This window comes from Armigeres subalbatus, chromosome 1 (genome assembly GCF_024139115.2).
Source record: "Armigeres subalbatus isolate Guangzhou_Male chromosome 1, GZ_Asu_2, whole genome shotgun sequence".
NCBI lineage: Eukaryota > Metazoa > Arthropoda > Insecta > Diptera > Culicidae > Armigeres > Armigeres subalbatus.
The window spans coordinates 272,283,823-272,299,903 of NC_085139.1; the positions used below are offsets into that span (position 1 = coordinate 272,283,823).

General features: G+C 46.0%; 1 protein-coding gene across 4 annotated transcripts in view; it reads right to left on the minus strand.

The window, feature by feature from the left end:
* Positions 1-10,380: 10,380 nt before the first annotated feature.
* Positions 10,381-16,081, minus strand: part of LOC134207614 (uncharacterized) — a 531,539-nt gene continuing 525,838 nt past the window's right edge. For all 4 annotated transcript variants that reach the window (XM_062683333.1, XM_062683334.1, XM_062683335.1 and 1 more), the window contains one exon: positions 10,381-13,431. In XM_062683333.1, the coding sequence (XP_062539317.1) occupies positions 11,956-13,431 (1,476 nt within the window). In that variant the 3' untranslated portion in view covers positions 10,381-11,955. The remainder of the gene's footprint in view (positions 13,432-16,081) is intronic.

Consider the following 16,081-nt stretch of genomic DNA (forward strand, 5'->3'; position numbering starts at 1 on the left):
TGACCGTGTATACGTTCCATTAGAAGATTAGAAATGAACTGTGATTTGAGACGTGCGAGGAACAGAAAAGCTGCAAAATTGAGTCAGGGAAAATCTATTAATTACGCCACACAGAGATTGGCTTTTTTCAACTTCCTACATCATAAAATATTGAATGGATTGTTATACGTTATGCGTACGTAGTTTATGAAAATTCGTTTAAATAAAGTACTTCTACCTACGTAATCAGCATATTCTTTCCCATCTTCCAAAAATACTTCCTTGGGATCGATCCGTCAGTCATTTGATGAACAAAGAGATTCGTTTCATGGTTTCCATCGTCTTTTAACACAATTTCTTCTCACCTTCTGTCACATTTCAACAGTATTCCATCTTCCGGGAATCTAACTATAATAATTACTTATAGCACTTACGCACTTGGTACGGCAAATGCTGGGTAAAGCGTACCATTGGTACTTCGCGTACCTGAAGGAATAAAATAGACCCCATCTCGCTGTCCTTAGCCTCTCGCCCAGCAACTTCTATCCCTACCTCCGCGTGGCGCTGTACTGGCCGGGATACGAGCAACCTTAGGGAAGATCGGGTAACCAACCCCGGTGGGAACTATGGTCGTATGCTGACAGGGTAGGGGGTTTGCTCCTCTCCAGAGGTGCAAATCTTACTGTTCTCCATGTTAGGAGCGGCTCACAACAGCGTCTATTCTCCATGTCAGGGGCGGCTGATCATCATCCGAGTGTCAGCAAGGGACTGTAAAGTAAAACTGTGCACCATAGTTCACTGGGAATAAGGAGGAATGGTCCTCCGGAAATCTATGGGGTTTGGTGTCAGGCCCTGCAAGCCAGCCTTTAAAGAAATATATGCAACGAACAATCAACAAGAGAGAACGGACCGGAACTATCGGCGAAGACCACCGCGACGAAAAGGGACTAGCGATTGGAAACTCGGTTCGTGGAACTGCAAATCTCTCAACTTCATCGGGAGCACACGCATACTCGCCGATGTGCTCAAGGACCGTGGATTCGGCATCGTAGCGCTGCAGGAGGAAGGAATCAATGGTGCGAACGTTTAGAGGTAATCATACCATCTACCAGAGCTGTGGCAACACACACGAGCTGGGAACAGCTTTCATAGTGATGGACGATATGCAAAGGCGCGTGATCGGGTGGTGGCCGATCAATGAAAGAATGTGCAGGTTGAGGATCAAAGGCCGGTTCTTCAACTTCAGCATAATCAACGTCCTCAGCCCACACTCCGGAAGTACTGATGATGATAAGGACGCATTCTACGCGCAGCTGGAACGTGAGTACGACAGCTGCCCCAGCACCGACGTCAAAATCATCATAGGAGATTTGAACGCTCAGGTTGTCCAGGAGGATGTGTTTAGACCGACCTTTGGAAAGTGCAGCGCGCACCGGCTAACGAACGAAAACGAACGGCCTACGACTAATTTATTTCGCCGCCTCCAAGAATATGGCCACTCGCAGTAACTACTTCCAGCACAGCCTTCCGTATCGGCACTGCAGACAGAATCACAAATCGACCACGCTCTGATTGATGGACTACTCCGACATTATCGAAATCAGGACATATCGTGGCGCTAATATCGGCTCTGACCACTATCTGGTGATGACTAAACTGCGCCCAAAACTATTTATCATCAATAATGTTCGGTATCGACGGCCACCGCGGTACGACCTAGAGCGACTGAAGCAACCTGATGTCGCCACTGTATACGCGCAGCATCTCGAGGCAGCGATGCCGGAAAAGGAGTACGGTGAGCTCGATGGGGCCCCTCTTGAGGACTGCTAGAATACAATTAAAACAGCCATTTACGACGCAGCAGAGAACAACATCGGGTATATGTCACGAAGTCGACGGAACGATTGGTTCGGCGAAGAGTGCAGCAGACAGATTCTGGAGAAGAAGGACACAGCGCGGGCTGTCGCGCTGCAGCAAGGTACCCGGCAGAACGTGGAACGTTATAGACGGAAGTGGTGACAGCAGACCTGTCTTTTCAGGAGAAGAAACGCCGCCTGGAAGAAGCGGAGTGCGAGAAGATGGAATATCTGTGCCGTTCTCAAGAAACACGCAAGTTCTAACAGAAGCTCAACGCATCCCGCAAAGGCTTCGTGCCGCGAGCCGAAATGTTTGAACACGCATCCCTTATAAGGATGGGGAGCATCTTGACGGAAGAACGTGTGGTGATCGAAAGGTGGAAGCAGCACTACGAGGAACATTTGAATGGCGCTGAGAGTACAGGCCACTGCATATCAAGGCAGCGGAGGAGATGACTACGTCAGTTCAGCGGACGATGGAAGCCAACCAGCCCCCACCTTGAGGGAAGTTAAGGATGCCATTCAACAGCTAAAGACCAATGAAGCAGCTGGTAAGGATGGTATCGAAGCTGAGCTCATCAAGATGGGCCCGGAAAAGCTGGCCACTTGCCTGCACAAACTGATAGTCAGAATCTGGGAAACCGAACAGCTACCGGAGGAGTGGAAGGAAGGGGTTATATGCCCCATCTACAAGAAAGACGACAAACTGGAGTGTGAGAACTTTCGAGCGATCACCATCCTTAATGCCGCCTACAAAGTGATATCCCAGATCATCTTCCGTCGTCTGTCACCATTAGCCAACGACTTCCCGGGAAGTTACCAAGCCGGCTTCGTTGACGACCGCTCGACAACGGACCAGATCTTCACAGTATACGGCAAATCCTTCAAAAATGCCGTGAATACCAGGTCCCAACGCACCATCTGTTCGTTGATTTCAAGGCGGCATACGACAGTATAGACCGCGTAGAGCTATGGAAAATTATGGACGAGAACAGCTTCCCTGGGAAGCTTACCAGACTGATCAAAGCAACGGTGGATGGTGTGCAGAACTGTGTAAAGATTTCGGGCGAACACTCCAGTTCGTTCGAATCGCGCCGGGGACTAAGACAAGGTGATGGACTTTCGTGCCTGTTGTTCAACATTGCGCTAGAAGGTGTCATGCGGAGAGCCGGGTGTAACAGCCGGGGTACGATTTTAAACAGATCCAGTCAATTTATTTGCTCCGCGGATGACATGGACATTGTCGGCCGAACATTTGCAAAGGTGGCAGAACTGTACACCCGCCTGAAACGTGAAGCAACAAAAGTTGGACTGGTGGTGAATGAATCAAAGACATGCTTGTGGGCGGAACCGAGCGCGACAGGGCCCGCCTGGGAAGCAGTGTTACGATAGACGGGGATACCTTCGAGGTGGTCGAGGAATTCGTCTACCTTGGATTCTTGCTAACGGCTGATAACAATGTTAGTCGTGAAATACGAAGGCGCATCATCTGTGGAAGTCGGGCCTACTACGGGTTCCAGAAGAAACTGTGGTCAAAAAGATTCGCCACCGCACCAAATGTGTAATGTACAAGACGCTAATAGGACCGATTGTCCTCTAAAACATGAACAATGCTCGAGGAGAATTTGCAAGCACTCGGAGTATCCGAGAGACGGGTGCTTAGGACCATCTTTGGCGGTGTGCAAGAAAAACGTGTGTGTCGGCGAAGAATGAACCACGAGCTCGCCCAGCTCTACGGTGAACCCAGTATCCAGAAGGTAGCTAAGTCCGGAAGGGTACGATCGGCAGGGCATGTTGCAAGTATGCCGGACAGCAACCCTGTAAAGATGGTGTTCGCTTCTGATCCGGCAGGTACGAGACGGCGTGGAGCACAACGAGCAAGGTGGGCAGACCAGGTGCAAAATGACTTGGCGAGCGTGGGGCGTATCCGAGGATGGAGAGATGCGGCCTCGAACCGTGTATTGTGGCGTCAAATTGTTGATTCAGTGTTATCTGTTTAGATGTTAACTAAATAAATGAATGAATCTACTATAGCGGCGGGGACAGAGCAGAACGAGGAGTTGGCTTTATGGTGATCGGGAAACAGATGAAGCGTGTTATCCGGTGGAAGCCGATACGCGACCGCATTTGCGTGTTGAAAATAAAGGGCAAATTATTCAACTATAGCCTGATCAGCATCTATGCCCCTACAAACGATAAGCCTGATGACTTGAAGGATGAGTTCTATGAGAGCCTTGATAAGGCATAGGGAGAGTGCCCAACACACGATGTAAAGATTGTCATCGGGGATGCAAATAATGGTCTGCGACTTGTAACCTTTGCTGCTGCTAGAGGGATGACAATCAGCAGTACCTACTTCGCACGTAAGAATGTGTGTCATCCGAGTGGAGACACTTGCTAACAGATAAACCACGTGCTGATCAACGAACAACATTTCTCGTATGTTATGGATGTAAGGTCCTTCAGAGGCCCGAACATTAACTCGGATCACTATCTTGCAGTTGCAAAAATTCGGGCGCGACTTTCCAGCGTCACGAATTCACGAAACAACAGAACGATGCGTTTCAATATCCAACGCTTGTCAGTTGAAGGAGTTGCTGAATAGTACCGGATCTGGCGAATTCAATAGATTGTAGGAAAATATCCACGAAGCTGTGACTACAACAGCGCAGGAAGTGTTGGGCACTGCACAGCAACGCCAATGAAATGGCTGGTTTGATGGGGAGTGCCAGCGAGTGACGGACGAGGAAAATGTTGCTATGAGTCGAATGCTATAGTGGTTCGTACCAGTTCCAACAGAGAGCTGTACAGTGTAGCAAGGGCAGAAGAGAAACGAATCCAACGCAGAATAAAAAAAGCACCACGAAGAGAGTGTGGTAGCTGAAGCGCAGGAGAACATGGATAGAAACGATATGCGGAGGTTTTACACAACTGTCAATGGCGCGCGGCATAAGACTGCGCCAGTGCCCGCCATGTGCAATGGTCGAGAGGAGAATTTGCTAACAGACAAGACTATGGTGGCAGCCAGGTGGAAGGAGCACTTCGAAGATTTGTTGAACGGTGAAAATGAAGGTGTATTAAGGAGCACGATGAACATAGTCGGCGACGGTCAAGCTGTGTAACCACCAAGGCTGGACGAGGTTAAGAAGGCTTTAAACGAGCTGAAAACAGTAAAGCTGCTGGGGAGGAGATTCCGGTTGAGCTTCTGAAAAATGGAAGTGAGCAGCTGCATCAATCAATCCACCACATTATCCAGAAAATGTGGGAGGATGAAGAACTGCCTGCCAGCTGGTTGGATGGCCTCATATGCCCAATCTATAAGAAAGGGCACAGACTAGAGTGTGCCATTTACAGAAGGATCACCCTTCTGAACTCGGCGTACAAAATCCTGTCGCGTATCCTGTTGAACAGACTGAGACCGCTTGATGAGTCCTTCGTCAGCGAATACCAGGCAGGTTTTCGTGAGGGCCGATCATCGACGGATCAGATGTTTAGCCTGCGGATGATCCTTGATAAATTTCGGGAGTACAACTTGCAGAATCACCATCTGTTCATTGATTTCAAAGCAGCGTACGATTCAGTGAAAAGAAATGAGGTGTGGCACATCATTTCCGAACTTGGTTTCCGGTGAAACGGATTAAACTGATACGAGCAACGCTGGATGTCTCAAAATCAAGTTTTCGTATTGACCTTAGACGGATTGAAGCAGGGTGATGCGATTTAGAATTTATTGTTCAACATTGCACTCGAGGGCGCTATTAGGAGATCTGGTGTGCAGAAGAACGGCACTATAAACACACGGTCGCATATGCTCCTGGGCTTTGCGGACAACATCAACCTCATTGGAATCGATCGCAGAGCAGAGTGGAGGCTTTTGAAGGGAAGCTTTGAAGAGGGAGACGGCGAAGCCATGCTTAACCATTAACTCTACCAAGACAAAGTATGTGGGTGCAGATAGAGATAGAGGAAGACCTAGTGGTGTTGGTGCTGATAAAGTGCTTGATGGGGATGTGTTTTGGGGGTCCTCCTTAGCCGTGCGGTAAGACGCACGGCTACAAAGCAAGACCATGCTGAAGGTGGCTGGGTTCGATTCCCGGTGCCGGTCTCGGCAATTTTCGAATTGGAAATTGTCTCGACTTCCCTGGGCATAAAAGTATCATCGTGCTAGCCTCATGATATACGAATGCAAAAATGGTAACCTGGCTAAAGAAACCTCGCTGTTAATAACTGTCCAAGCCCAAGTCCTGGTGTTAGGTGGGACGCTAAACAGCCCTGACACGACGGCCCTCCGACGAGACAGGAGGTTTGCGCAGGCCCAATAAGCCGCCTTTAAAAACAACTATTACGAACGACATAGAAGATAATACGACTCGATACAATCGGCAACGACCTAGGCGACGAATAAAGGATCACGATTGGAAGCTTGGAACATGGAACTGCAAGTCGCTAGGCTTCGCAGGCAGCGACAGGATAATCTACGATGAATTACATCCCCGCAACTTCGATGTCGTAGCGCTGCAGGAAATCTGCTGGACAGGACAGAAAGTGTGGAAAAGCGGGCATCGAGCGGCTACCTTCTACCAAAGCTGTGGCACCACCAACGAGCTGGGAACCGGCTTCATAGTGCTGGGAAAGATGCGCCAACGAGTGATTGGGTGGCAGCCAATCAACGCAAGGATGTGCAAGCTGAGGATAAAAGGCCGTTTCTTCAACTATAGCATCATCAACGTGCACTGCCCACATGAAGGAAGATCCGACGATGAGAAAGAAGCGTTCTATGCGCAGCTGGTGCAGACATACGATGGATGCCCACTGCGGGACGTCAAAATCGTCATCGGTGACATGAACGCTCAGGTAGGAAGGGAGGAAATGTATAGACCGGTCATCGGACCGGATAGTCTGCATACCGTATCGAACGACTACGGCCAACGATGCATAAACTTTGCAGCCTCTCGCGGAATGGTAGTCCGAAGCACTTTCTTCCCCCGCAAGAATATCCACAAGGCCACATGGAAATCACCTAATCAAGTAACGGAAAACCAAATCGACCACGTTCAAATCGACGGTAAATTCTTCTCCGACATCACTAACGTACGCACTTACCGCAGTGCAAATATTGAATCCGACCACTACTTCGTTGCAGTATGTCTGTGCTCAAAACTCTCGACGGTGTACAACACGCGTCGGAGTCGTCCGCCGCGGCTAAACATTGGGTGGCTACAAGACGGTAGACTAGCCCAAGATTACGCGCAGCAGCTGGAAATGGCACTTCCAACGGAAGAGCAGCTAGGCGCAGCGTCTCTTGAAGATGGCTGGAGAGATATTCGATCCGCCATTGGAAGCACCGCAACCGCTGCACTAGGCACGGTGGCTCCGGATCAGAGAAACAACTGGTATGACGGCGAATGTGAGCAGTTAGTTGAGGAGAAGAATGCAGCATGGGCGAGATTGCTGCAACACCGCACAAGGGCGAACGAGGCACGATACAAACGGGCGCGGAACAGACAAAACTCGATTTTCCGGAGGAAAAAGCGCCAGCAGGAAGATCGAGACCGTGAAGAGACGGAGGAACTGTACCGCGCTAATAACGCACGAAAGTACTATGAGAAGTTGAACCGTTCATGTAAGGGCAACGTGCCACAGCCCGATATGTGTAAGGACATAAATGGGAACCTTCTTACGAACGAGCGTGAGGTGACCCAAAGGTGGCGGCAGCACTACGAAGAGCACCTGAATGGCGATATGGCAGACAACGGTGGCGGTATGGTAATGAACCTAGGAGCACACGCGCAGGACATGCGACTTCCGGCTCCGAATCTCCAGGAAATCCAGGAGGAGATCGGCCGGCTGAAAAACAACAAAGCCCCTGGAGTTGACCAACTACCAGGAGAGCTGTTTAAACACGGTGGTGAAGCACTGGCTAGAGCGCTGCACTGGGTGAATACCAAGGTTTGGGAGGATGAGGTTCTGCCGCAGGAGTGGATGGAAGGTGTGGTGTGTCCCATCTACAAAAAGGGCGATAAGCTGGATTGTAGCAACTACCGCGCAATCACATTGCTGAACGCCGCCTACAAGGTACTCTTCCAAATTTTATGCCGCTGACTAACACCAATTGCAAGGGAGTTCGTGGGGCAGTACTAGGCGGGATTTATGGGTGAACGCTCTACCACAGACCAGGTGTTCGCCATACGTCAGGTATTGCAAAAACGCCGCGAATACAACGTGCCTACACATCATCTATTTATCGACTTCATAGCCGCATATGATACAATCGACCGGGACCAGCTATGGCAGCTAATGCACGAACACGGATTTCCTGATAAACTGATACGGTTGATCAAGGCGACGATGGATCGGGTGATGTGCGTAGTTCGAGTTTCAGGGGCATTCTCGAGTCCCTTCGAAACCCGTAGAGGGTTACGGCAAGGTGATGGTCTTTCGTGTCTGCTATTCAACATCGCTTTGAAGGGCAGGGATTGACACGAGTGGTACGATTTTCACGAAGTCCGTCCAGTTATTTGGTTTCGCCGACGACATTGATATCATGGCACGTAACTTTGAGAGGATGGAGGAAGCCTACATCAGACTGAAAAGCGAAGCTAAACGGATTGGACTAGTCATCAACACGTCGAAGACGAAGTACATGATAGGAAGAGGCTCAAGAGAGGTCAATGTGAGCCACCCACCACGAGTTTCTATCGGTGGTGACGAAATCGTGGTGGTTGAAGAATTCGTGTACTTGGGCTCCCTGGTGACCGCCGATAACGATACCAGCAGAGAAATTCGGAGACGCATAGTGGCTGGAAATCGTACGTACTTTGGACTCCGCAAGACGCTCCGATCGAATAGAGTTCGCCGCCGTACCAAACTGACTATCTCCAAAACGCTTATAAGACCGGTAGTTCTCTACGGACACGAGACCTGGACGATGCTCGTGGAGGACCAACGCGCGCTGGGAGTTTTCGAAAGGAAAGTGTTGCGTGCCATCTATGGTGGGGTGCAGATGGCGGACGGTACGTGGAGGAGGCGAATGAACCACGAGTTGCATCAGCTGTTGGGAGAACCATCCATCGTTCACACCGCGAAAATCGGAAGACTGCGGTGGGCCGGGCACGTAGCCAGAATGTCGGACAGTAATCCGGTGAAAATGGTTCTCGACAACGATCCGACGGGAACAAGAAGGCGAGGTGCACAGCGGGCAAGGTGGATCGATCAGGTGGAGGACGACTTGCGGACCCTCCGCAGACTGCGTGGTTGGCGAAGTGCAGCTATGGACCGAGCTGAATGGAGAAGTCTTTTATGTGCAGCACAGGCCACTCCGGCCTTAGTCTGATGATAAATAAATGTTAATAACTGTGGAAGTGCTTAATGAACACTAAGCTGTGAGGTGGCTCTGTCCCAGTGTGGGGATGTAATGCCAATAAGAAGAAGAAGAAGGGGATGTGTTTGAAGTTGCTGAAGAATTTGTTTAAGGTAGCCTCACACCTCGGAAATTTGATCCACTTATATAAAGTATATCAAGTATAGAAAGAAGAAACTATTGTGGATCGTATAAAATACGGCAGACTGCAGTGGGCTGGTCACTTAGTGCGAATGTCGGAAGAAAGAATAGCGAAAACAATATTCAACAGAGAACCAGGTACAATTACACTATTCCGGGCGTACATGGATCTACACGCTAAAAATGAACTACTCAAAATTGAGTCGAATCCGACTCATTTTCATTAAAAACGGGACAACTCAAAATTTGAGTAAAAGATACTACTTCAATAAAATGACGATTGCACTTAAACTAGGAGTCTGTTTGTCGTAAAATGCACTTAGATAGATAGATAAACTTGATTCGCATCTGTCGTATTAAAAATTGATGGAAGGCCAAGCTTTACTTTCGCGAAATCATCATTTTATTGAAGTAGTATCTTTTACTCAAATTTTGAGTTGTCCCGTTTTTAATGAAAATGAGTCGGATTCGACTCAATTTTGAGTAGTTCATTTTTAGCGTGTATTCCAACAAGTTTGCCCTAAATGTATGCAATGTCTATAGCATTATGCCATTTCCTATAGCATTAATCATGTCAAGAGTGTCATAATGCAATAGAAATTTCATAAATTCAGGCGAAAATATCGTTTAAATTTACGCTCTTTTTGGCATTCCCTTTATGTGCATTACTTTCGTGTAAAGTTCAACAACTTTTTCTATCTGTGTAGAGGGCGGCGACTTTGCTGCACGCGGTGGAATCGGTCTGGGGACCCTAAACGTTCGGGGAAAATGGAAGAACATCGCCCAAGACCGGCGATTATGGAGCTCTACAATACGCCAGGCATAGGTGTATAAACGCTGTAGCCAACCAGGTATTCAGGTAGGTAAAGGGGGGATGTAGCATTCCAATAATAAAAATGACACCTAGAGTAGTGTTACCTCGACAGAGATTAGCGTAGGGGTGTGCTGTAGAGTAAAATGTTTGTAATGAACCGATTTGAGCGTAACATTTTGTTGATCACTGAGGACTTATTTTGGATAGTTTTAGAGCAATTAAAAATAACATTTACATCATATCCATTACTCGATTCTTTTATATCATTCTCCATTTTCTGCTTTAATTCAGAATTCCTGCATCGTACAGAATAGGCTCACGCGGATCATTCTCTCGATAGTTTACAAAGTTAAGTAGGGTTGGCTGGGGGTCTATCCAACTGGATACAACCTTCCGCAGCCTGCCACACTGTTTACTGATGCTGCCTTGCACTACAGCCGAATCCATCTAATTCTTCATTCGAGTTCCGAATTGCGGCGTGCGGACACTTCCCTCATGAGTTTGTGTATGTTTTCAGTTATATTGAGCTTTGACCTTGTTTATGTTTCCATCATGTTCCCTAAAGTTAAGGAAGCAACCCTGCGCTGCGTTATTTTTTTGTTTGTTTTAAATTTGTTTACATGGATTAATGAAAGTTTTGAACTTGTTTGTAACGTAAGAACTAGTAAGTGTGTCTCCCTCTTGTTTATCATTTGTTTGTTGGTAAGTGTTGAAGAACGGAAACGGAATTTCCGTATGAGTTTCTTGTTTACGCATTAAGAGTGAGTATAAGTAGTTGATTGGTTGGATGGTTGGCTTTCTTATCGTCTAGATATTGGGTATTGTGTTTACACGTTCGAATGCTCGGCACTCTTCGCCTGTACAGTCTTCGCATTCTCTCGAAATTGCAGCGGACTCATTCACCCATGCAATCAGACTTGTCCAGAAACTTATGAATTTAATAAGAACAAAGCGCAATAACGACGTCTCGAAGGAAAATGCGATTGTTTGAAACGCTCATTGTGGATGATTTCGCTTTGAACAATCGTATTTGCCTTCTTCGATTCAGCAAAAATATTAATAATAAATGACAGTAACGTTTGTTTTTTGTTTGCTGTATTCAAAATAAAATTTTAAATCAGCGAACATGTGTGTTCGTTGCCAATTTAAAGCTAAATAAACAACATTTGCTAAACGAATGGATCATGTTTTCAAACGGCGCTAGGAGCTAATAATTATCAAATTTCAGTCTGCTGTCAGACAATTCCTCGCGCTTTTAAACAAACTAATCAATATGGCGTACGTTTTCAATTTTAATCTTATATTTTTCGTGCATTTTTGTTAGATAAATAGTTTGTGTTGGTGATGTAATATATTACTAATTTATTCTGGATCTCATTGTTAGGCTTCCTTTCCTAGATAAGAAACGTGTTGACCTGTTTGACTTATCGAGAAAGGTCATGTTAAATCTTTAGACGTTCAACAGGTCACCCCGTCAATAGGAAAAACGCTAAAGTAAATCGAAACTCTTTTTTTTTTGTCAGCAAATTTCGTAATACTGGTTCTGCTTGTTTTGTTTTATTTGTTTCTAAATCTGACAAATATATTTTCAGGACTTGCGATAAGAATATCAAAATGTAAGAACATGAAAACTGATGTAAAGTTGTGATGTTGTTACTTACGGTACTAAACGTTAATCTTGCACATGCTCGTCACAAATATTCTTTAAAAAAATACACAAGACTCTTTGACAGTTTTTTTTTTCTCTTCAACGATGACACAAACATATTCAAAGCCTCATACCTTCGACGACGCGTAAACGGTATTTACTTGTGATGCTGACGCCGCTGGTTGTGTTGCTTGCAATGGTCTGCGCGGCGAAGCACTTCCGCGTACGACAGGTCCAGCTTCTTCAGTTTGTGCAGATCTTGGCTGGCGGAGGAGGGTTTGAACTGTACCACGGCGTCGCCATTTTCGTCCGTTAGATCCGCGAAACGGTTGCTGCTCGAGCTTCCGGCCGTCATGTTCCGGGTGGCACTGCTGCTGCAGCTGGTGGCGGAGCTGCGGAAGTTCTGACCGCTGCGTTGCGAGGAAGAGTTTGGCGTTGGCGAGTTGACGCTGCGGTTGTAGATGGTCATTGAGTTGCCGTTCCATTCGGAAGCAGCGGTTGCAGTGGAGGAGGAACAGTTACCGGCTGGGCTTGCCGAAGGTTCGTTCGGGTTCCATGGACGATACGAGCTGCGTCCCTTCTTTCCAGTGCTGGTGTAAACTCGTGGAGGCGTGGGGAGTGCAATCGGGGAGTCCGAGCGATCCATGTTGTCGGAAGCACGGTTGCGACGGCGACGTGACTTCTTCTTGTTAACGCCAACGGCAACGCTGAGGTACTCGAGGGGTTGGCGTTTGTAGGGCGTTAGGATTCGACCATCAGGCAGAGCGGCTACTCCCACTGGAGGATTGTTCTCTTGTTCGCCATGTTTCTCCGCGTACTTGGTTTGTTTTTCGATCTTCTTCCGCTCGGACTTAGTGATGCATTCGGACATGGCAAACGACTGTTCAGAAACAGCAGACGAAATGATGCTCTGCGTGTCGTCGCCAAACTCGCTAGGGGGTTCCTCGTTGGCTGGGGTCACCGGGGGTACCTTCGGCGCCGTTGCCACCTTCGCTGCTGGTGGGTTCTGATCGTCCAGCAGAGGCAACTGCTCTCCTTCGTCGCGATTATTGGCAGCCTTCTTAAGGATGGTAAAGATCTCCCGGAACAGCTCTCGATGCGATGGGCTGAACCGGAATCTAGAATCGATTACCGTCTGATCTTCGTAGATGCTGAACTTGCAGTTCTCGTCAGCAATCGTGCATAAAAAGTTTCTTGGGCCTTCATCGGTCTGCGTAGCCTTGTTACTGATTTCGTCAGAGAATCCGGAACTGGTGGTCTCCGCTTCGGAAAAGTCCGTCGGAGTCCGCAGGCCAATCTTCCGCCTAGTGCCGTTGCTACTCTGGTCATCCTTCTTGCTGCCATCCTCATCGGTGAACTTGGTATTCAGCGAGCTGAAATCACCCGATCCGAGCTCCTCGTGGGGATGATGATGGTGAGCAGTCGCCCCTTCCAGTGGCTGCTGCTGTTGCTGCTGTCCGGACGGAGCATTCTGGGCCAATCCACCAACCGTAGTCGGTCCATTGCTCTGCTTACGGGTCACCGAATTCCTTTGGACCTCCAATAGCGCTTCATACTTCGCCACCAACTCCCGATATGGATTGTTCGAGCTACTTCCCGACAAATCCAAGGTATCTGGCTTAGGAGAAGAAGTCTGCAAAGAGAGTGAGGTTAGTTCCACGTCGGTCAAGCGAACGCATGCAGCTTTTGTACAAGAGAGAGTAGGACAGAAAGATGCGCTGCTGCTGACTTTGGCTTTGTTTACAATTCTATGAATCAGGCAGGAGAGCGGCAGCAAATAAAGAACGTTTATACAAATGTGAAAAGATTCTATTTCAGGCAAGATACAACCAAGCTTTTAACATAATTGTATTAGTATACTGGGTTTGTCTCTCACTACTTAAGTACAACGAATGTCTTTTTTGAATATCTACAGTACAACTGGTTTCCAAAAAACAACGACTTTGAAAATATCACATTAGTTTTCCGTTCCAAAATTGATCGAACCTCCTAGTTGGCAATAAATAAGTTAGTAAGTACCTGTTACAACTATAATTAAAAAAACAGAACAGCTTCGAAAGTATAACCTCTAAAACTACTCTTAATTTGAACTTATAGGTTAGGAAATGCAATATTCGCTTTGACTAATTAACATTTATCTATTTTGGCACTTGTCACCTCCCATCACTCGCCCCTAAGCGGAAGTGATTTTTCCTATTATCTTCTCTGTACCTCAATTTCACCGTACATTAGAGAGAAAGTAGAATGCAATAAAAATTAAAATAAAGTAAAACAATATAAAATAAAACAATAGTATTTACATAATATTGAACTGATCGTAGCTCGGCACACTGATCAAGCGGTAGATGAGCAGGGCCGGCCACTGGAACAACTTGAGAATCCACTTGATAATGGTAAACCGGCGCACCAGGGCGAGCCACAGTTCGAGCAACAGTTTGATTAGATTGACCGGCACCTCATGCAGGTATTTGGACGAGTGTGCACAGATCGAACAGTAGCGGGCCTACAAAAAGAAGAGAAACACGTAGAACGGGAGAGAGAGAGAAAAGTGATAAGAAACAAAACGCAAAACTACTAAACAGAAACAAAAACATGGGTCCAAATGCAATTTAAACAAACAGGAAATGAATTTTGCGCGGGAAATGATAGCAAACAAACAGAAAAGGACGTAACAGAAAATGTCGAATAGAGGAAAGAAACCGGAAACTACGCGAGACGGTAACCCAATGAAACGTACGGAAAATTTTGAAATGAGCGAAAGGTGTTTGGAACACTGTGGTAGAAGGAGAAAAAAAATTGCAAAACAGAAAACACAAACACAGGATAGAAGGATAGGCCAATGCACAAGAGCGAAAGAAAGGACAGGCCGAAACCATTGTTTATTTGTTTTTACATGGACAAGTAGCCCTACGTTGCGTGAGTTCGGTTGAATGGAGTTTTAACGTGTACTAACAGGATTGTGACCTTTTTTGCAGGAAGGTTCGATTTCTATTATTGATTAGAAGTGATAGAACGAGCGACTACTGTGTTTAAGTAGATAAGTTTTGTGTTACTTGATAATTCGTTATGCTTAGGTGTAATAAAACAGTAAGTAGTTGATTACAGGTCGATTTGTTCTATTTGGCCTTATTTCAGCTCGTGAGTTTTAGTGTTTTTGGTGTTACAATCATTGAAGGCCCGATTCTTCGACAACAGCTTAAAAACCGTGGGCGTTGATCTCGGTGATTAGTGCATCCGTAGATCATTGGCCGTGCTTACAAGTAAATCTGACCAATGAAAGCTACAATTCTTTTGAACACCTCCTCAAATAAGATATTTTTAACCGGAAATTATTTACATATGCCGCAAACCGTTAATAAATTTCATGTTCCTATTGTTTTTTTTTTTCAAGTGAAATGTCTTTACAAGTCCAGAAGACGGGTTGTTGCTATTCAAAATGCCTGTTTCGACTTTACACATGAAGTCGAAGAATAATTGATCATTTATATATAACAATGGGCCGATCATGGTCATTTTTCAAATCAATGTTTTATCGAAACCATTCGGGGTCTCTAACTACTGTGTAAAGTCTGTTTCATTAAAAAAAATAAAAATATGACTAGAATGAAAACAAAAATAAATGCATAAAAAAATAGTGCAAATATTAGGATTTCAAAAACTCAGGAAACTCGCACAACGATGAAGAATTATTTTTATGGTCCCAACAATTTAAACAAATCATATCCTATTTACGTATTTTCAAGCCTTTCCAATCCACAAAGATAATAAAGAGTTCCTTCGGATCCTCAAAAGTTATTAGAAATCTTTTGTTTAGTACTTATACAAATGGTGAATATATTGAATTTTATATTCCGTAAACTTTTTTGGATAACAGAAACTTAGAAAACTTTTCGAATCAGAAAACATGATAGCAATCTGTTCGATATTTTTGGAAACGAATTGATTGCATACTTTTGTATTTATTTTGTTTTATTGCGGATCTTTTCAAAATTTTCCATTTTGCGGATTCCGCAAAGTTCTTCCGCAGCTGTCAAAGTTCTACCGCAAGCCTGCAGATTTTCAAAACACTGAAACAAAAAACTGGTATTTGGCGTTGTCATCGTAGAGTGCCATACCAAGCAGCAGAGAAAAAGTATGAAGTGACAGCTGCGGTAGTTTGAATATTCAACCGGAAAGAGGAAAGTTTTCTCTGGAACAGCAATAAAATAGGCGAACCTGTCCGATCTCGCTCTGGTTTCATTTACTTTCGATCTGTCAATCATTTAGTTGATTGCAGCATCGCA